General features: G+C 55.5%; 4 protein-coding genes across 4 annotated transcripts; all 4 read left to right on the forward strand.

Annotated features, from left to right (window-relative positions):
- Positions 1–1,381: 1,381 nt before the first annotated feature.
- On the forward strand, positions 1,382–8,815 carry PHYSODRAFT_361895 (hypothetical protein; the record flags this gene model as incomplete). Its single annotated transcript, XM_009536539.1, has 1 exon — positions 1,382–8,815. The coding sequence occupies one exon, from the start codon at positions 1,382–1,384 to the stop codon at positions 8,747–8,749; it is 7,368 nt and encodes a 2,455-aa protein (XP_009534834.1). The 3' UTR covers positions 8,750–8,815.
- A 1,112-nt stretch (positions 8,816–9,927) lies between these two features.
- On the forward strand, positions 9,928–10,947 carry PHYSODRAFT_564380 (hypothetical protein; the record flags this gene model as incomplete). The annotated part of the gene is made up of 1 exon (XM_009536540.1): positions 9,928–10,947. The coding sequence occupies exon 1, from the start codon at positions 9,949–9,951 to the stop codon at positions 10,945–10,947; it is 999 nt and encodes a 332-aa protein (XP_009534835.1). The 5' UTR covers positions 9,928–9,948.
- Positions 10,948–11,536: 589 nt separating this feature from the next.
- On the forward strand, positions 11,537–19,267 carry PHYSODRAFT_347828 (hypothetical protein; the record flags this gene model as incomplete). The annotated part of the gene is made up of 6 exons (XM_009536541.1): positions 11,537–12,538; positions 13,600–14,412; positions 17,395–17,621; positions 17,743–18,933; positions 19,013–19,087; positions 19,174–19,267. The coding sequence occupies 6 exons, from the start codon at positions 11,537–11,539 to the stop codon at positions 19,265–19,267; spliced, it is 3,402 nt and encodes a 1,133-aa protein (XP_009534836.1).
- A 492-nt stretch (positions 19,268–19,759) lies between these two features.
- Positions 19,760–20,749, forward strand: PHYSODRAFT_338679 (hypothetical protein; the record flags this gene model as incomplete). The annotated part of the gene is made up of 1 exon (XM_009536542.1): positions 19,760–20,749. One exon carries the CDS (start codon positions 19,760–19,762, stop codon positions 20,747–20,749), a length of 990 nt encoding a protein of 329 aa, XP_009534837.1.
- Positions 20,750–20,921: the final 172 nt, after the last annotated feature.

A 20,921-nucleotide genomic window follows, 5' to 3' on the forward strand; every position in this document is an offset into this window, starting at 1 on the left:
AAGCGAACGTAGAACCGTGTTTCGTAGTCGTTGAGCGCGTTGATGTTAAAGCGTTCGCCGTAGGAAATGGACCGGGGGACGTTGCTTGTGGACGACGTTCGAGCAGAGAGGAGACAAACCGCTTCTTCCTCTGAGAGCATGCCGAGCACGAGAAGGTCTTGTACGTAAGTAGAGTCCATCTTTGAAAATGCTACAGACGTACAAGTCTAAGTTGCGAAAGCTCGTTCTAGAACTTGGCCGAATAAATCTATGGCCGCTCTCTGTCAAATCTTTCGAACGGCTCTAACTTCCACAAGTTTAACTTGCGAAACCTCTCAAATGACCGAAAGGCACAATAGATGATGTTTGTTGGGGGATGCTTCACATCGGCTGCATGTCTTACCTCAATACACGTTCTCCACTTGGATAATGTCATGATACCTGTATCAAGGCTGAGAACAGACTGGAAATGTTATCATAATGAGTCGGGAGGTGACCGGCTCACAGTGTGGCACCGCACTCCAGTACTGCACTGTAATGGTTCAATCATCATGGTACAACCATAATGGTTGTACAATGAGGTGCTACAGTATCGTTTGGCAACTAACTGCATGAGGATAATGACAAATGCGTGATGCATCGTGAGGTGGAGTGTGGATTTTGACTTTTTGGCAACTGCGGAGGATAGCGTTTGCGTTGCGACACCGCGGTGCTGAGTCAGCGCGAAAGGGATTTTCAAGGCAAAAAAGTAGCCATCTGATGCAGAGCAAGATTTTGTGCGTGAAACGAGGACCGAGGCGCCCGGCCAGCTATGCAAGCTTTCGGGTCGAGCTGCCGGCGGCTGTGCACACATGAAAATCAAGCGGTGCTGCAGCGAATGGATTGGGCTCCGCCTTGCCACACCCCGGCTAGGATAGGCACGCCGTGCCGTGCACATCGGCCACTCTGCTTGGTGTCACACAGGCTCACGACTCGTGAATCAGCGATTCAAACAGCAAATGGCGAGCACCACCGCCCAAACAGCAAGCCCCCGACTAGCAAAATCCCCGTTAGACTCCCACGCCCAGCAATGGATTTTCCCAACAAAAAGCTTTTCATGGCAACCACGAGCACCGTGCTGTCCCCTTTACAGCAACTACCTCCGTCTCTTATAACTTGCAGCTCCCGCTCTCATTGGTCCGCCTGTCGACTCACCCTGCTATCATAGGTACACCGCCGGTCTCTACCCTCCTTAAAATCAGTCCGCCGGCAGATTTGCCATCCAAAAAGAGCTTGAGAGGCTCTCGCTCGCTCATGGCTCTTGGCTCATTCACCTTTGCGCCGCGCCAAGAGTCAACAACCCCCGAAATCTTTCATTAACTTATCCTCCCCGCACCCCTCCTTTGACCCCCCCCCCCCCTCCATGGCGTCCGCAGCGCGCGCGCCCGTGCGGCGGCAGGCCGAGTCCAACTACCTGGACGTGAACCGCGAGATGGCGCTGCACCGCCTCGAGAGCTTCCACGCCGCGGCGCGCGGGCCCTTCGAGCTGCTGCAGAGCAAGTTCGGCTTCCAGCGCGCGAGCGTGGCCAACCAGAAGGAGAACCTGGGCTGCTGGATCTCCAACTACCAGATGCGCGTGCGCGCCGAGGCCCCCCAGGGCGCCGCCGAGAGCAGCGACTTCGTCACGCGCACGGCGCTCGCGCGCGTGCACAAGAAGTTCTTCAAGAACTACAACATGTGGTGTAAGTTTCTGCGTACGCCCCCGCGCGCGTGCGACCCGGACAAGGACAACACGGCGCGCATGGAGAAGGAGCTGGCGCTGTTCCTGCTGCTGTGGGGCGAGGCCGGCAACCTGCGCTTCATGCCCGAGTGCATCTGCTTCCTGTACCACAACATGGCGGCCAAGCTCGAGTTCCTCGACACGCTGCCGGACGTGGGGGGCATGTTCTACCTCAACGCGATCGTGCGCCCCGTGTACCGCGTCATCGCCAAGATGCGCACGGCCACGGCGCCCAAGGGGGAGCGCCCCTTCGACCACCAAGACACGACCAACTACGACGACGTCAACGAGTTCTTCTGGACGAGCAAGTGCCTCGAGTGCGACGAGATGAACGTGGCCAAGGTGCTCGAGGTGCACGACCCCAAGACCTTCAAGGAGAAGCGCAGCGTGTTCAACCCCGTGCTGGCCTTCTTCCGGGTCTGGTACTTCTTGGTCGTCATGTTCCACGTCATGGTGGTCATCACGTATGTGGCCTACATGGCCGAGGGCGACGACGACGGCGGGCTCGGATTTTTCTTCCGGATTTTCGACAGCGGCCAGAATAAAATCCGCGCCCACGCATTTTACTCCATCTTCGTGACGGTCACGGGGCTGTTGGCCATGAAGGTGGTGATGCAGATCTGGCTCTTCGGACTGAGGCTATACAAGGACCTGTGGATGGCCGTCGGAGTGTTCTGCAGACTGATCTGGCACTCGATGTTCTTCGCGCTGTTTATGATTATCAACTTTTCCCCGGATGAGTCGGCGCTTTTCGGCTCGCTGAGCAGTATTTTACCCGGAGGAGGCACTGCCGGGTCGTATCTTTCCATGGGGTTGGTGTACTTGGCGCTTTACAGTATCCCGGTACTGACCGCGGCGGCCATGCGAGCGTTCTTCCCCAATGCGATTTGGGGCATTCGAGTGGTGAACGCGCTGGACGGAACCAGTCGACAGTACGTGGGACGCAACACGGCGCAGCCCTGGGCCAACTACTCGCAGTATTTCCTGTCGTGGTTTATTATCTTCTTCTGCAAGCTGCTGTTCGCGCTGCAGTTCATGATCCGCCCGCTGATGGCGCCGTCGATTGAGATTTATGACATCACCGTGGACGACAATGGCGTGTTCCAGTCGGGCCACAACATCATGTTCATCATCGCGCTGTGGGCTCCGATCTTCGTCGTGTACATGTACGACGCGCAGATTTGGTTCATTTTGTACCAGTCGATCATCGGTCTCATCATGGGCAAGCGCATGAACATTGGACACTACGTGGGACTGGCGCAGCTCAAGACGGGCATGGCGGGAGCACCGAAGCTGTTTGATGAGAAGGTCGTGTCGCTCAGGACCAGGAAGCCGAACCCGGAGGTCGCGACACCTGTTCCCGGTGGAGGCGACGCGGGTGAACTCCGTCACCGTGACGTTGTGCGTCTGCGGTTTGCCATCATTTGGAACCAAGTGGTGGACAACTTCCGTCTCAACGATCTGCTGGACGACCGCGAGACGGTTATCCTGCAGTACCGTATTCTGAACAAGGGCGAGCGCATCCAGGAGCCGATTTTCCTCCTGGCTGGCAAGTTGTCAAAGGCCGTTGACGTGGCTGCGAAAGCGCGTTCGAGCAAGTGGGACCCCGCGACTTTGATCAAGAACATCGCTACTGCGGACGCCCTGGAAGGCATGAAGAACGGACTGGACCTGGTCCGCGACATTTTCTATTTGCTGCTGGGCGAGGAGGAGGAGAAGGGCGCGCTCAGCGTGCTGGAGTACATTTACTCGTCGCCCGATGTTGTGTCCCTGCTGGATATGACGTACATGCCGCAGCTTTCGAACAACATGGTGGAGCTGCTGGCTGTGATCCTGGATATGCCGGAGGAGATTTCGTCCATCGACTCGCTGGACAACCTGCCGGAGGAGCTGCGGATGGAACTGCACGTCCAAGTCGCTCAAGTCGTCGACCGCCTCCGCGCTATCGCTTTGACGATGGAGTTGATGCTGAAAGATGAATCCGTATCGCGCAAGCTACACACCTGCAGGTTCCTGCAGGCCACCGACGACCTCGAGTTCCAGACCCAGAGGATGATCTACCTCTACAAGGCTGATGCTATGGCTGAAACGGGTTTGATCGCCGTTCATCCCGGAGATGGATCGGCCACAATGCCGCCGCGTTTCGCCCCGGAGGACTTCATTTCCAGTTGCACGCGCCTATTCTTCTTGCTCCGCCTGGACGTCGCCAGCTCGCTCCCTCGTTGCGAGGACGCCAAGCGTCGCATGGGCTTCTTCCTTCACTCGCTTGCGATGGAGATGCCGCGGGTGGATTCTTTGGAAGCCATGCCGTCGTTCTCGGTCATGACCCCTTACTACTCTGAGACCGTGCTGTTTACGCTGGATGAGCTGAACAACCCCGTTCACTCGAACGCGCTGTTCGCGGAGCTGGAGAAGAAGCAGAAGGAGAAGGGCTGGACAGAGCTTACGATCATGAAGTACCTGATCACGTTCCACGCTGAAGAATGGAGCAACTTCCTCGAGCGAATGGGCGCTAGGTCGCTGGACGAGGCGCTGGAGATCAACCCGACGGAGGTGCGTCTCTGGGCTTCGATGCGCGGTCAAACGCTGGCCAGAACGGTGCACGGAATGATGCTGTACGAGGACGCGATCCGACTTCTGCGTTGGCTGGAGGTCTACTCGCTGCGTGACATGAACCTGCAGGAAAAGCTGGACGAGATGAACCGCATTTCCGCGCTGAAGTTCTCCTACATCACCGGTTGCCAGATTTACTCTCAGCAAGTCGCCAAGGGCGACCATCGTGCGGAAGACATCGACTACCTGATGAAGAAGTTCCCGAGTTGGCGTGTGAGTTTCGTGGACACGATCAAGGAGAAGGACGGCGACCAGGAGATCACTCGCTATGACGGTGTGCTCGTGAAGGCTGAAGGCAACGAGATTGTCGAGGTTTACCGCTACGAGCTGCCTGGCAACCCGATTCTTGGCGAGGGTAAGCCCGAGAACCAGAACGTGGCGCTGCCCTTCACGCGCGGTGAGTACCTGCAGACGATCGATATGAACCAAGAGCACTACCTTGAGGAGTGTCTGAAGATGCCGAACTTCCTGGCGACTGCGACGAGCACGGGCGAGGAGGTGACTGTGATTGGTATGAAGGAGCACGTGTTTACCGGTCGTGCGTCCTCTCTCGCTCGGTTCATGACGCTGCAGGAGCTGGTGTTCGTGACGCTGACCCAGCGCGTGTTGGCCAAGCCGCTGCGCTCGCGTATGCACTACGGCCACCCGGATGTGTTCGAGAAGTCCTTCGTTGTGACGAGTGGTGGTGTGTCCAAGGCCAGTAAGGGTATCAACCTGTCGGAAGATGTCTTCAGTGGTTACAACGTTACTCTTCGCGGCGGATTGGTGACCCACGTTGAGTTTATGCAGTGCGGTAAGGGTCGTGACGTGACGCTGAGTCAGATCAACGCGTTCGAGGCCAAGCTATCCAATGGGTGTGCTGAGAGTTGTTTGAGTCGTGAGGGTCACCGCCTGACCAACTCGCTGGATTTCTCGCGCCTGAACTCCATGTTCTACGGCCACTTCGGCTTCTACATTTGCAATGCTCTGACAGTGTTCTGTGTGTACGTGTACGCGTACTGCAAGCTGTACGTCGCGACGCACTCGGAGGTGGAGATCACGGCTATCATGAAGACCGGCAGCCTCGACTCGCTGTCCAGTGTGATGACGACGCAGTATCTGCTTCAGTTCGGTATGCTGACCACGCTGCCTTTGTTCGCGACTCTGTTCGTGGAGTTTGGCTTCAAGCAGGCGTCGATGAAGGTGGTGGAGCTGTTCGCGACGTTGGGCATTGTATTCTACGTGTTCCTGACGGGCACGAAGGCGCACTTCTACGACGTGGCTCTGATTCGTGGTGGCTCCAAGTACCGAGGAACCGGTCGTGGTTTCTCGATCACGCGCGACCCCATGGTGAACTTCTTCAAGGAGTACGGCGTCTCGCACTTCCGCAAGGCTGTGGAGCTGATCGGCGTGATGATTCTGTTCGGAGTCTACGGGTCGTTTGACATCGGCTCCGATGCGCTGGAGGAGTACTGCGCGACTGCGGACTTCGACTGTGACACGGACCCGGATCTGATTCCTTCCAACATCACGTCGCTGGCAGCGTTCAGCAGCAAGTCGCAGAGCTACGGCATCGCCTCGCTTGCTGTGCTGTTCCTGGGTGCGTGTTGGCTCATGGCCCCCTTCGTGTTCAACACGGACGGTCTGGTGCTGCAGAAGTCCAAGGTGGATATCGCCAACTGGTTCACGTGGATGATGCGCTCGCAGCACAAGGACGACGCCAACAACGACGAGGAGAACGGCAAGAGCGCGAGCAGTGCCGCTCTACAGCCGAAGGACGGATGGGACGACTGGTGGAAGTCGGACGTCGACTTGATGGTGCCTCTGGGTCCCATGGGCCGTCTCACGTACTGCCTCCGTGAGCTGCGCCACCCGCTGGCGATGTATTATGTTTTCCTGACCGAGTTCACGCTTCCGTGGCTTGCTCTGCTGTTCGGAGCTATGGGCGCTACGTGGGCGCTGCTGTGGTTTGGAAACCGTGTGCACCACTGCGTGTCCAAGCACCGCAAGCTCAAGTCGCTTGCGGTTCAAGGCATCCTGTACATGGTGGGCGTCATTGGAGGCATCATGCTGGTGCCACTCATCCTTGGAGCTATGGGCGGCTGGTCGGTGCTCAAGTGCTTCACGTTCTCCATCTCGATGATCTTGGGCTTCAACTCGATTGTGCAGTACGCCCTTGCGTTCAACGGCGTCTTCGGAATGGAAGTGGCGATGTGGAGCCCCATGATGACGCTTGGTTTCCTCATGGACATGATCGTCGGCATCTTCCTGGTGGTGCCGCTGTTCCTGCTGTCGCTGCTGCCGTTCATGCGCATTCTCCAGACGCGTGCCATGTACAACGGCGGCTTCTCGCGCGCGCTGAGCTCAGGCTCGGAGGTGGCGGCGTCGCTGTGCATCCTGCTGGGCCTGCTGGGCGGCTTCATCCACGGCTTCACGACGTCCTTTGTCTATACTCTTGGCTACATTAACGACCCGGACGAGAACTTCATGAACCGATCGTTCTACTACTTCGTGACGACCAAGCTGCCCAACAGCGGCTCGGAGATGCTGAGCTATATGGAGAACGGATACCTGAAGATCACCTGCGCTGGCATGAGCATTCTTGCCGTCCTCCTGTCGCTTCTTATTGGGCGCGTCCTCGGACGCCGCGTGAACATGGCGATCGGCAGCAGTCTGATCTTCGCGTCGCTCGGCCTCAACTTTATCTCAAGTACATCGATCATCCTGGTGTCGTGCGGCATGGCGGCCATGGGGTCGGCCATGCTGGTGATGAACTACCTGCTCTACAGCTACGAGATCTGTACGAAGGGCTGGCGCGGCAAGAGCGTGACCATTTTCCTGCTTGGATCTATGAGCGGTTGGTTCGTGCACTCGCTGCTGACGGCCAATACGAACGCGACCACCATCAGCGAGGACTGGGACAACAAACCGACCAATATGTGGCGCCTGCAGCCGATATTCGTCCAGCCAGCGCTGATCATCGCCTTCTTTGCCATTCTGTGGTTCGTGCCCGAGAGTCCTGTGTGGCTGCTTGCCCACCAGCAAGAGGAGCCGGCCCGCGCCGTGCTCATCCGTCTGCGTCGCCGTCAGAACGTGAACCCGGAGATCGCAATGGTTCAGGCCGAACTGACGCAGAAGACGAGGGAGAACCACCTCATGTTCCGCTTGTCCATCGTGTTCGCGCTGCAGGCCGTCTTCGGGCTGATTATGTCGCAGTCGCTGCTCATCCGACGCACGCTGCAGGTGAACGCGGACGACTCGGGCAACGCCAACAACTACTGGGAGGTCTACTTCGCGCTGTGCTGCGCTACGGGCTACGCGTTCGGCAGCTTCCTGGTGGACAACGTGCGTCGCAAGACCATCCTGAAGGAGTTCATGCCGTTCGTGGCGCTCATGGCGTTTACTTGCGGTGTGATCGGAGCTGTGTCGAAGGCCGATGGTGGCCTCGTTCAGGCGTTGTCGTGCCTGCTGTACATCTCGGCGGGTTTGAGCATCATGAGCGTGACGTGGCTGTCGGCATTGGAGATGTTCCCGGCCTCGCGCAGACCTCTCTACTGGACGCTGTCGCTCTGCGTGTTCTACGCTGTTCAAGTGGTGATCTACCTGCTGGACCCGTCGTTCGCGCTGGCGCACTTCATCTTGTGTGGCTGCTCGGTGGCGCTTACGATCGTGCTCTTCATGTTCTGCGCCAGTACCAAGCTGGGCGCGATCCAGACCAAGGCCGAGAAGAAGTACCAGCGGTCCATGCGCGAGTCCGCGCCCGAAATTGTGGAAGCGGTCGATGAACGTGGGGACGTGGACGACCTGCACAAGCAGCAGACCCGCATTGCGCAGACGTCGGCTGCCATGAACCGCTCGGCAGCGTCCAACCCGGCGTCGTCCGCTGCTCAAGTCAACTTTGGCGCGTCAGGTGCTGCTCAGGTGAACTTTGGGGTGTCTGGAGCCAGCACGCGCGGCGGTGGCCCCCCTGCTAGCAGCGCCGGCTCGCGCGCGCAGGCCAACGCCACGCAGTTCGGCTTCAGCGGCGTCAACGTCACGGACCAGCCGAGCGAGTCGGCTCGTCGCAGCTCGACGCACAATGAGACGGACCACTTCAGCTTCCACCGCCTTGCGAGCATGGAGGACCCGGCCACCACCGGTGGCAGGCCGCAGCTGCGCTACGGAGTGAGCACGGGGCTCAGCAGCTCGCAGTCGTCGTCCACGGACTTGTCCGCCACGAACGCCGAGCGGCTGCGGCAGATGACGCGGCTGTCGTCCACGTTCGACTTCGAAGCCGAGTTCGAGGCCGAGCACATCGAGGACCTGCGCCAGGGCCAGATCGCGTACCCGCGCGGCCAGCCGCGCTCCGTCTCCTTCCTGCAGTCGCAGCAGTACCCGGACGCCGAGCTGCACGCAGAGACCCAGTCCGTTCGACTCTAGGATAGAGATGATGTAGTAGCGTAGGTAGGTAGGTAGGTTACAGACAACGACGGATAAATCCGGCACCACTGAATGGCATCCTCCATAGAAAATGTGCCAGAATTCTCTGTCAGGAACGATAGATATTATACAAGGCAATGACATAAAATACACGTAACGGAGCATAAAGTACACACAAATTTATAGAAAGTACTTAAAACCATATGGAATACAAATGTCAAGTGTAAATCTCGAAGTTGATTGGCTATCTGAATTACTTATTGTAAAAAGTACAACATATGTGTGCCGGGTTTTGCGTTGCCGTATTTATCCGTCGTTGTCTGTACCTTGGGCAGATTATAATAGTCTTGGAGACTAGATGAACAAGTAAATGCACGTTTCATATTATTTAGTTGGCAGCGTTTCAGCTTCGGCTGAAGTTCGCAATGGAGGCGCCAACAGGTTTCATCATGCAAGTGATGGATAGGCTTCGAAGAGCGGCTGGGGCATTCCCACACCCATTCGAGCGCCATCTGATGATGGAGAAGTCACACGTCTTATGCCCCTCATCATCTTTCTTTCGCCAGCGATGGATAGGACGACGGACAGTCACGACTTCCGCCGGTCTCATGCGTGCACGAAGGAAGGAAGGAAGGAACGAGGGGGGGGGGGTTGTCCAACACCGACAACAAGCAACAAACTCTGCATTTTTCACAGTTGATCGCCCGACAATTCCCCACTTCGTCTTCTTCCTTATCAATCCGTGCCATGCACCGACCAGAAAGAAGCAAAAATGTTTTCCCAAGTTCGCATCGAGGCAAAATGCTCTTTTGCCCTCGCAAAGGTGGCTACACTTTTTGCTTCCGGCGGCCCCACCCTGGCAGCAGCAATGCACGTCCAGCCCCAAGGCCAAGTCCACACGGGCCACCGCATTTTCAGACCTGATTCCTGTCGCTGCTGGCCGACGACGCCGCGACCAGCTGGACGACGCCGTCCCTGCCACGACGCGGCGATCATTCGCAAGCCAAGCCAAACAGTAAAAACCCGAGTCGACTCGGTAACGACCAGAACCAGCCCAAAGCCCCAAGCAAGCCCCGCCCCCCCCAAGACAGGCGCTCCGCCTCTCTTTTCAGCCGTTTCGCAGCGCATTCGTGCTCTCGCCGCCTTCATTTCGCAGTTCAGTTCCGAGTCCTCCCTCACACTCACACGGTTCAGGTAGAATGCCCCCGCGGTCCCTCGTGCTGGTGTCGAGCCTCCTGGCGCTGGCCCTGTCGGCCGTGGCCGAGGCCCACTGGATGGCGCTCGAGGCCTCGTCCTCGTCCGAGTGCTGCAGCACGTGCATCGGCAAGACGTCCAACACCGTGTACGACTACGACCCCGTCATCTACGCGCAGTGCTCGAACGTGACCGGCGGCATCTGCTGCTTCGACTGCGGCGACCTGGGCGAGCCCCAGTACGGGGACACGGTCTCGTACGCGTCGGACGGCGTCACGGCCGTGATCACGGCCGGCACGTACGTCTCCTTCACCTGGAGCAGCGTGGTCAACGTCACGTACATCTCGCTCAAGACCGGCCAGAAGAAGACCAAGACGCCGACGATCTCGGACACGGCGGCAGACGAGAAGTCCAGCACGTTCCTCATCTGCGCCAAGGCCGCGGGCACCATCTACTTCCGCGGCTGGGGCAGCGACTCGTGCCGCGAGGCCTCGCAGGAGTACTCGGTGACCGTGGAGGCCGGCGACTCGAGCACCAGCACGTGCGACGCCAGCGACGTGACGGTCACCACGGCGTCCAGCGCCGGGGGCGACACCTCGAACTCCGTGGCGCAGGACGACACCGTGGCCGAGTGCAATGCGCAGCGCGCCAGTGTGCAGGTCGTGGACGGCACGCAGACGTGCGTGTGCGTCTCGGACTGGACCAACCCGCCCGAGTGCGACCAGTGGCCCATCTGGAAGTGGCTGGTCACCGTCGGAGGTGGCGTGGCCGCGCTCTTCTCCATCATCATCTCGGTGCGCGCGTTCCTGCAGGGCCGGAAGAAGAAGCAGGAGGCGGAAGACCGCGAGAACTTGGCGCCCATGGGCAGCAAGAGCGACGTCGAGACGCTCGAAGTGACGCCCGACAGCGGCTACCACAGCAACGCCGCGTTCAAGTACGACCCCGAGGCGGACCGCGCACCCGGAGGCGCGCGGAAGGCGGACGACCGCGAATTCACGCTGTGAGGAGGCCCCCACTTGTATTCAGTTGACCCCAAACACAGATAACGTTATAGCGCGGGCCAGGCCCAGCGCAAACTAGTTCCCTAGCTTCCGTCCGTCCCTCCAGCCCCACTTGGATGTGTCTCCTACGTCGTGGAATTCGCTACGATGTTTAATGTAGTGTATTCTACGAGATGGCATGCATGGGCAGGATGAAGCAGCACCCCCAAGATGACACTGACCCTTATGTGCAATATACCCCCTCAGCTCCTTTTTGACCCTAAACTGGATGGAATAGAAGTTGACCAGAAGTTCGTGTTCCTGCTCATGAGCTTGGTGATCTTCACTGTTTGTATGAGACCGAAGGGTCTGTGCGCCGTGCGATTGCTGGATGTGGAGTTTTTCTTGGCCTCGGAAAGGCTCGAGATAGTCGCCATCACCAGTCCACCGGCCCCATCGACCTTACGACAGTCGCCTCTTTTTATTCGGTTTGTAGTGGTTTCGCATCGGCCCAATTCGTGCTCTCGTGCACTAAAGCCACCTCCTCCGTGCGCATGCGTGGGCGTCCAGCTGTGAGTCATTTGAAGAGTTGATACTAAGACTCCACAGCTCAATGCTGTACCAAACCGTGCTGCTACTGCTGCTGGCCTTGTGGCTGGGCGGGACCCAGGCCAATGAGGAGGTGGTCGCCGCCAGCTCGTCCTCGGAGTGCTGCAGCTCGTGCATCGGCAAGACGGCCTCCGTCCCGTACAACTACGACCCCGTCGTCTTCACTCAGTGCACGGCCGTGTCGGGCGGCGTGTGCTGCTTCGACTGCGGCGAGATCGGCGACCCGCAGTACGGGGACACGGTCTCGTACGGATCCGACGGCGTCACTGCCGTGGTCAAGGCCGGAACGTACGTCTCCTTCACATGGAGCAACGTCGTCAATGTAACGTACATCTCGCTCAAGACTGGGCAGAAGAAGACGCAAACCCCCAAGATTTCGGACGCAGCGGCGACCGAGAAGTCCAGCACCTTCCTCATCTGCGCCAAGGCGGCGGGCACCATCTACTTCCGAGGGTGGGGCAGCGACTCCTGTCGAGAGGCGTCCCAGGAGTACAATGTGACTGTCGAGGCTGGAGACTCCAGCGCTACCACCTGCGATGCCAACGACGTGAAGGTACCCACAGCGTCGAGTTCTGGGGGGTCTGGCAGCTCAGGCGACGCCAAGGCTGGATCGGGTCCGAAGGACGAGACGGTGGACACTTGCAACGCCCAGCGAGCGAGTGTGCAGACTGTGGACGGCGTGCGGACTTGCGTGTGCGTGTCCGACTGGACTAACCCGCCCGAGTGCGACCGGTGGCCGACGTGGAAGTGGCTCGTGACGATCGGAGGAGCGTTGGCGACGGTGTGCTCCATTATCATGTCCGTGCGCGCGTTCCTCCAGAGCCGCAAGAAGAAGCAGGAGGAGGCGGACCACCTCGACAACTTGAACCAGAAGAAGTACGAGGAAGAATACCCGAGGAACAATGACGACGAGTACCGAGAGAATCTGGCGCCCATGGGAACCAAGAGCGACGTCGACCCCGCGGATTTAACACCCGCTGCTGAATACCAGAAGCACGACCCGGAGGTGCAACGCACGCCTGGGGGCACGCGAAAACCCGACGAACGCTTGTTCTCGCTCTGAAAAGAGCACAACGAGTTCTAAACAATTCCTACCTAAGATTTTATAGCGCTGCCAAACTAGCGCGACTCGAGTAAGAACACGAATTCCCTTTCTGCTCGACATTATTTCCCCCAGCAATCAGGTGCACCAGGTTCTTTGATCCCTTTGACTCCACTTGACAAAGCGCTGCTCACCGAAACTGGATCGGCTTCGGACGGACGATCACCAACACGAATTGACACAATTCACAACGCGGAAATCCCCTCCAGAGAGAGAGAGCTCACTGTAGTGCTCTCTACTTTTATTAATGCATTAGGCGTTCGATGGGGGTATTCGTGAGTCAGCTGCAGTGCCAGTCTTGTGGGTTAGTTTCCTTTAAGCTGGCACGATCAAGACACTGCTTCAGTACCTGACATTTTATAATTATTTGTAGACCCCTTGGCCGTAAGCGAAGCAGTGTGCACCGCGATATTCCGCGACGTCGTCGTATGTGGGTCACCCCTGGGTGAACGTCTGCTGGATGGGTTGTAGGATCGAAGTGGATGTTGATAACTTATCAAAGATTCGAATTTGAATCATGGATGCCCATGACTGCAAACCAACAGCGCATCAACTGCTACATATGTAAACGAGAATGACCTCGCGGCCTCCGTCCCGTGTCTTAGATGTAGTGCATGGGAGCTCGATGCAAAAGCAAGAATCCAGAATGCAAAAGTGCAAATTTACGTGATGCTCCCTATCTGTATAGTATACACTATACACTATGTATAGTTGCTCTACAAATGTCGTTGTTGCAAATCAAAGGATACTTGAGAGTTTGGCAAGATTCGTCGGCGTAGCTGCTTGTGATCTTGGCGCGCCACATACTAACTACTATCGTATTGGCAGTGCTAATTTAGCATTGCTGAATAGCAAGCTTTTCATTTGTTTTTCCGATACTGGTTCCCAAAAGTCTACCATGAACCCATAAGCATTAAAACCATGTTTAGAAAAAAAAGTGGGCTCGCTCCCTACACTTCTCTTAGCACAATGCAAATGCGAGCGCGCTTGCAATCGCCATCATAGCTGTTGACGGCAACAACGTTGCCACTGCTGAATTCACAGTCGACCCTGAACTGGAAGACGCGGAGGCGTCGGACCGCAGTGACGAAGCCGTCGACTCGCCCGAACTGGTAGATGAGTCGCCAACATCCGCCATGGAATTCGACGAACCCGACAACGAACTTCCGAGCGTAGCACCGGCCGTCGACGAGCTGCCCGCCAACTGTGGAGTAGAGGACGATGACGCGTCCGCACCATTAGTCGACGAGCTCGAGTTGGTGTTCGGAGCCGTCGTTGCGCCGTTAGGGGAGGACCCCGAGGTGGTATTACCAGCAGATCCCGAGGTCGTACTTGAACCAGTCGCGGCGGTTGATCCCGAAGCAGCCGTCGATGCAACGCCAGTGGCTGAACCAGCGCTTGACGCCAAGGCGGAACCGGTGGTGGACGATCCTGGGCACACCATGGTCTCGCCACTGCACATTGCTCCGGTAGAGCAGTCGCTCAGCGTGTACTGGCAGCTCGTCGAGCACAGCTGCGCAGTGACCGAGGTGTCCGTGGTGCAGGAGCAGCTCTGGCCGCACTCCGACATGCTGTTGGCATCTCCGACGCGGTTGCACAGCGTGTTGCAGTCTTCAGAGGTGGAAGCCCCTCCCGTCGAAGTGCAGATGCGGCGAGCGCAGTTGCCTTGTGTCGACTGGAGGAAACGCGCCGTGGAGCTCTCGACAGGGACAGTCGCAAGCAGCAGGCTCAGGACGACAGAAAAGGTGCGGACCATTGTAGCCAAGTGGAAAAGCTTGGTAAGTATAGGACGACGATGTATCGCTTGCGATGGAAATTGGAAAGTGAGGCACTTCAGGAAGATCTCTTTCGGCGGGGACAAGCAGCTGGAGCGCGCGTCTCTATCGATCGGCTGGACGTCGTTGCTGTATCTTGGCAGCCGTGCGAGCGCATATGATATCCTATGCCCCTTTGGCCAAGCATTGCGCGCCGAAAAAGTGTTGTTGTGAGGTTTATTACGTCCAGATGTGTTCATCTCGAGTGATTTTGGTGGGTTCCACGTGGCTTCACAGACCAGAAGGAGCCATGTTTCGCTCGGCTTCGACTTGCTCCTGCACATTTCCTTTTGACTCCATACCGACGGTGAAGCTGTGACCGGAAACAGTATTATTAATATATTGGGGAACGCCATGCGCATGATAAGATTTCGCTGGACGAGGATCCATGATGGGCAGGTGCAGTTTTACCTTTTTTTCAAACATGCAACCTATGACGGCTTCATCCAATACGCATGCCGCGAACACGCGTCGAACTATCCAGCATTGCCAATATTTTGCCTCCACGACGCTTATCCCAGAAGCCTTAATTTTACCACCCCGATAGCATTCGTTCATCTTGTCTGCTCGGCATGAAGACTCAAAATGGATTGCGGTGAATGACAAACACAGCTTGCAAATCTGCAAGATGCAGCTTGTCCAAGCGAAGCAGAAAGCCGAGACGCATCGTGCCCATCATTCGGTATGCCCACCTTTAGATAGAGTACAGACAACGACTTACAAAGCCGGCATGCTTAATGCCATCCTCCTATATAAAAACAACGATAAATTCCCTCCCGTCAAATCTGTAAAACTGTCATAAAACACACGGCGTGTTGCATAAAGTACACAAGAAAGCATATAAAGTACACACAACCAGATGGTATACAAAGATGAAGTCATTCGATTGAATCTGATTGGCTGGTTTGCTTATGTTAAGCTTTGCTTGACTTCGTCTGCCGGCTTTTTGTGTCTGCCGGCTTTGTAAGTCGTTGTCTGTACGTGCGCATGCTGTCGATGATAGCAATACAAACCATGTCGTTTGTTCTCCATATATAATTTTTATACCCGATGAGGTAAAACGGGTACTCAGTGTTTCAGGCGAATGAGCTCTAACTTGGGTTTTCAAAGCTGGAGCACCTGCGAAGTTCCATAATAATAAGCCTAACGCAAAAGAACAAGATAAGTCTATCGTGCCAACACAATTTGACTTCTGCACACTTGTCTTTCGGGTGTATGGACAGCGGGAGTTACGTTATTATAGCAGCAGGCTGCAATAGGTAAATGAAAATGAAAAAGTGGTGCGTGGCATATAACCAAGAGGACCAAAAGTGATATTAATGAAGTACGTAATGCGCGCGCTTCCTCAAGCGCTGGTTGCGCACGTTATCCCGTTTTTCAGTGACCTGCACTAGCGACACGCCATTTTTTTTACTTGGTGCCGCCTTCAGTCTTAGAAGTCCCTCTGGCGACTAATTTGATACATCCAATGAGAAGAATGACAAGCTGCTACTCTCCCTACGACCCAGTAGGTTTGGCACTGCAGGCAACTTCGTGATCGCCAAGATTATTGTTACCGTGATGTGTTGACGCATGCGACACATCTTTGCAGCTCACTGCACGGCCTCAATTCCCATGATCACCCGACTTGGACCTTTACCGCCAAAGGCAACCGCAGGCAACGCACTAAAACTCAGTGCATTTGTCTGTTCACGTGACTACTCTATCGCCGCAGTTGATTGACCTTACCGAAGTTGAGTTGCATGCTACTTGCCATTGATCGCCTCTGACCATCTCAGGCAGACTGAAGTGTTGATTTTCAAGGTAGCGCTCGTGCTATGCTCATCGGTGCAAACTTCTCCGCCCTCCGACACAATAAATGTACGGCCGACTGCTTGCCGAACCGGTTGAAGCAAGGTGCATCGTAACTTGCTTCGCTTGACGTAGACTGTCAACGAAGTCTTGCAAATAGGTACGTGGAAGCGAGCCAGTGCAATGCCTGCCCATCGCTTCATTATCTTACAGTGATTCGATCTCATCTTCTACATGACGTGCCCTATTAAAAAGTACAATGAAAACCAATTTTGGAGTAAATTAAAAACGTAACTTTTTAAATAGCTGAATGCATTTTCATCGTATATTACGTTATACAGGTTTCTGGAAGTAAATTGTACTACTGTACTTCTTGTTCCTAGAAACAATACCCTGTGTGAAGCGACGTGTTGAATGGTTCAAATTACAGGGCTTTTGCATGGAACTGCAACTTGGAACTTGATACCGCCCGCGGTAAAATTCGTAAAGTCGACAGACATCCATACAGCCCCAAAAGAACGTTGCAACTGACGACATTACTGCATACGTGACAAGCACAATGCATAAACTTCTCTTCACCTTCCTGGTTCTCAACGCTGCGTAAGCAACACAAAACATTTATCAAGGACGAGAAGAACCATTTTAATATTGGCGACCTCTCCTCACCTCTGCCACCTGATTTCTTAGATGTGCACGTGCATGTCACCACGACTCGAAACGTGCTGACAGTTGCCGACCGGGCAACGTCCTCGCCGCCGTTGAAAAATAAGGATAATACAATTCGAGCGCGCGGCATCGGCGCGTCTGGCTGTATGTTTCTGCCTCTGTTCATTTCCCACTTCCGAGCATCCTGTCCTCGAGCCATCTTCTCCGCAATGAAAAAAAAGATGGATCGATGCTGTATCCTGCAACAGTCTTTTGGGCGTCGCTTTCCAGTTCTTTCCCCATCCCAACCGGTGGTCTGGAGCGCTTGCCTCGCCCTTTACCCGGAGTCGTAATCGTACTTAGGCGAGCTCGAAAGGCTTTGAAAACTAAGAAAAACCTAACAATACAAACGGCGTACCCCCCTCTGTACCGGCCTCACTCCCAGATTCGCCTCCATCGTGCGACTTGTCCTCGGTTATACAACCGCGGATAATGATGGCGCTATCACAGCGACCCTCCCGCAAGGCCAAACGAACGGACGTGGACTACGCCGTTCTGTCCTCGGGCCAACAGATCCCCGAGTATTCCACCGAGGAGGAGGACGACTCGGCGGACGAAAGTTACGGCTCGACCTACAAGAAGAAGCGCCGCAAACAGTCGACCCAGTGCTTTATCTGCCACCGACCGCCGCGCACCTACCGAAACACCATGCTGCAATGCGACAGCTGTTCCAGGCTGTAAGGCAGTCAAGTCTTATTTAGAACCTACCTTACCTTATCTTACCTTACCATTTGCACAAAGTTCACTAAAAGATAATTCTTATATTCTTCTTTTGTGTTTCTCTTTATGCACTCCCAGGTACCACGCAGCCTGTGGCAAGCCGTTCCAGTCAGCTTCTATCCTGGGCAACACGAGTTGCTACGAGTGTCTCCAGGAGGCCAAGGTGGACTCGTTGAGTGCTCTTCCTCGCAAGACGCTGGACTCCATCGCGGACTTTGTCAAGGTGCTCAAGAAGGCCAAGAAGATCGTCGTCATCGCCGGGGCAGGCATCAGCGTCTCCTGCGGTATCCCGGACTTCCGCTCCAAAGACGGAATCTACGCCATGGCTCGCAAAATGGACGTCGTGCTGCCCGAGCCCGAGTGTCTGTTCCAGATCGACTACTTCCGAGACGACCCGGCCCCTTTCTTCGAGGTGGTGCGCAGCGCCTTCTCCAACTCACCGAAGCCGTCGCCCACCCACTGGTTCTTAAAGCTGCTGCAGGACAAGAAGAAGTTGCTGCGAGTGTACACGCAGAATATTGACGGACTGGAGGAAGCGGCCGGAGTCACGAGGAGTATCCCGTGCCACGGCAGCTTTGCCTATTCGGCGTGCATGCGCTGCAAGAAGCGCGTGCCCACGAGCACGTTGATGCCTGTTATCCAGGCAGGCATCATCCCGACGTGCTCCGAGCCGAACTGTCGCGGCGTGCTGAAGCCTGAAATTACGTTTTTTGGGGAAATTCTGGACGATAAAGTGAGCACAACCATCACCAAGGACCGCTTGAAGGCCGACCTGCTTCTCGTTATGGGCACGTCGCTCAAGGTCGCGCCTGTGATGGAGATCCCGGGCTATCTGCCTGCCCACATCCCCCAAGTGGTGATCAACAAGACGGCGCTCAAGAAGAAAAAGTTGAAATCGAAAAAAATCTCGGCTGGGAAAATCAACCGGGTAAGTAGTAATAAGACGGACGAGGACTCGGCGTCGGATGAAGAGGAGTTCGATATGTCGCTCTTGGGGGATTGCGACGACATCATCCGGTACATTTGCGCCCAAGCGGGGTGGAAGCTGGACCCGGAGGCGGTTAACGCGGCGAAGAACAAACCCATGGTGCATACCAGTCAGATCATTTCGCACAAGGACGCGATTGGCAAGCAGGTTTATTGCTTTGGTGAGTGTCAGTGCAAGAACAAACTGGCTGCTGGTATGAACGACGACGATGACGAAGTCGAAGGAGAAGAACAAGAAGAAGAAGAGGGGGAGGAGGTGGAGCTTGGCGACGAGATTGTCTGGTACGTCTTGATGCTCGTATTCTTGGCAGGATTTATTTTGCCTAATGTGGTGCTATTCGCATTATTTATTATTTTTCAGCAATCGTTGCGAGGAGAGGATTGATCCCGATGCGGAGCCTGGTACGGGCGTCAAGACTGTTCACTACCGCTGCAAGTAAGTTGCTTCAAGCAATTATTTTCTCGGATGAGGGAGTCATTGTTGACAAGACGTTCTGACTTGTGTTGTTGATGTGCGCGCAGCGACTGCTTTGACTACGATTTGTGTGGAGATTGCTACCCCAAGAGGCGATACAAGCACAAGGGGGGCAAACATCGGTTCACGCAGTGCTTATAGAGGGTCGACATTTTCCTTGCGAAACGAGACCACTATTATGCTGATGGCCAAGACGATAAGTAGACAGTTCGAATGGCTTTCAGTGAGGTTTATTAATGCTGAACGTGAACCCGAGTATTCCTGCGAGTGTATGATCAGGCTAGCTGCAATGTGTGCACGGCAAGTCTTAATTCTGCAAAGAACAGAGCTACTACTACGTAGTAGTTGCGATTGCAATTTCGCCAGCCATTGGGGTGTCTGAAGGCGCGCGACTTGTGACCGGTCGAAGCTGTGCCGTTTTAAGAATGTGTTCGGTGACAAGGTGAGTTGCCAGTATGCAGTCAAGTTGGCTGCATTAATCGCCCTCACGCGCTGCATAGGAGCACGCTCGGGCGCTTTGCAACATTTCCGGACGAGTTGGCTGGCAAGTCCACCTCATTCGAGTAGATGCCTCGAAGACCTCACGCCACCTGCAAGTAAAGAAGCTAGCGGCATCGGCTCCCCCCCCCTGCGATGGCGCCTCCAACCTTCAGCACTTTGTATCTGTGCGTCCACTCGGCGCAGAACGCACAGATGAAGTCACGCTACGCGTACTGCAAAGTCTTCGTGGCGGACAAGCCAATGGTGGAGAATACGATGTTTGCTGCTTTCTCGAGTACGCACTCCCAGTCCTTCAAGACTCTCACTGCTCCTGTGGATAACAACGGACCAGTCTGGAAGGCGAAGTTCGAAGTGCACACCATCGATCCCCGAGTCGACGTGTTATCTGTTCTCGTGAAGAACCCGCAGTTGCTGTCCTGCCCAATTGTTGGAGTTTGTGTGATCGCTCTGAAGAACCTCATCGGTGCTGGACGTGTGGATCACTGGTTGGCGCTGCGCAAGGGCCGAATCCAAGCAGGTCAGATCCGACTACAATTGCTGTTGGAGAAGGTTGAGAACCCCTCCATTTCACCTCGGCCAGAGTATTCTCAAAACCAGGTTCGCTCGCCTGTACCATCTCATCAAGCGCAAACCAACCGTGAAACTTTGGTGGAGGATGTCTATCGACGCATTAAGAGAGAGAAGCAAGAACGCGAAGAATCAGAGAGAAGGCAACGTAGATACGATGATCTACGAGCTGCGATTCGAGAAGTTGATGGTGGCAATGAACAAGACCGCAAGAGAAAATCGAGTAGCGACAACCAAGCCGACACTTTCTGCGGAGCACTCGTATACGATGTCGATCAAGTTCGATTCGATAGTGAAGACGAGGAGAAGCTCATGCGATCAGAACACTCCGAGAGAAGCGAGGGCAATCAGTCGTGCTGCAGTCAGGGCTCGTCCAAGCGAGGCAGCCGTCGGTATCAGCGCCAAAGCCGTGAATCGTGCTCAGCTCGGTCTCAAACACTCGGTATGGAAAGACGTGACCTCGACGAGGATCTTTACGGCCACCTCCCAGGATCTGATCGAGCGTACCAATACTACGTTCATGGCAGGCGTTGGGTGGGCACAGGCTCAAGTTGATGAACCCCAGTGCGGCAGTCTTTGCTTACTGACTTCACTTCAACCCAGATGCACCACACAAGCTCAATACTGTGCTTCGAAGTACACAACACAAGGTCGCAGTCACCAGACACAGAGTCATCTTACTACATGTAGAAGAATCTTCTGCAAGGGACGCTTAGCTTAAACTTCA

This window comes from Phytophthora sojae (assembly GCF_000149755.1).
Source record: "Phytophthora sojae unplaced genomic scaffold PHYSOscaffold_9, whole genome shotgun sequence".
NCBI lineage: Eukaryota > Oomycota > Peronosporomycetes > Peronosporales > Peronosporaceae > Phytophthora > Phytophthora sojae.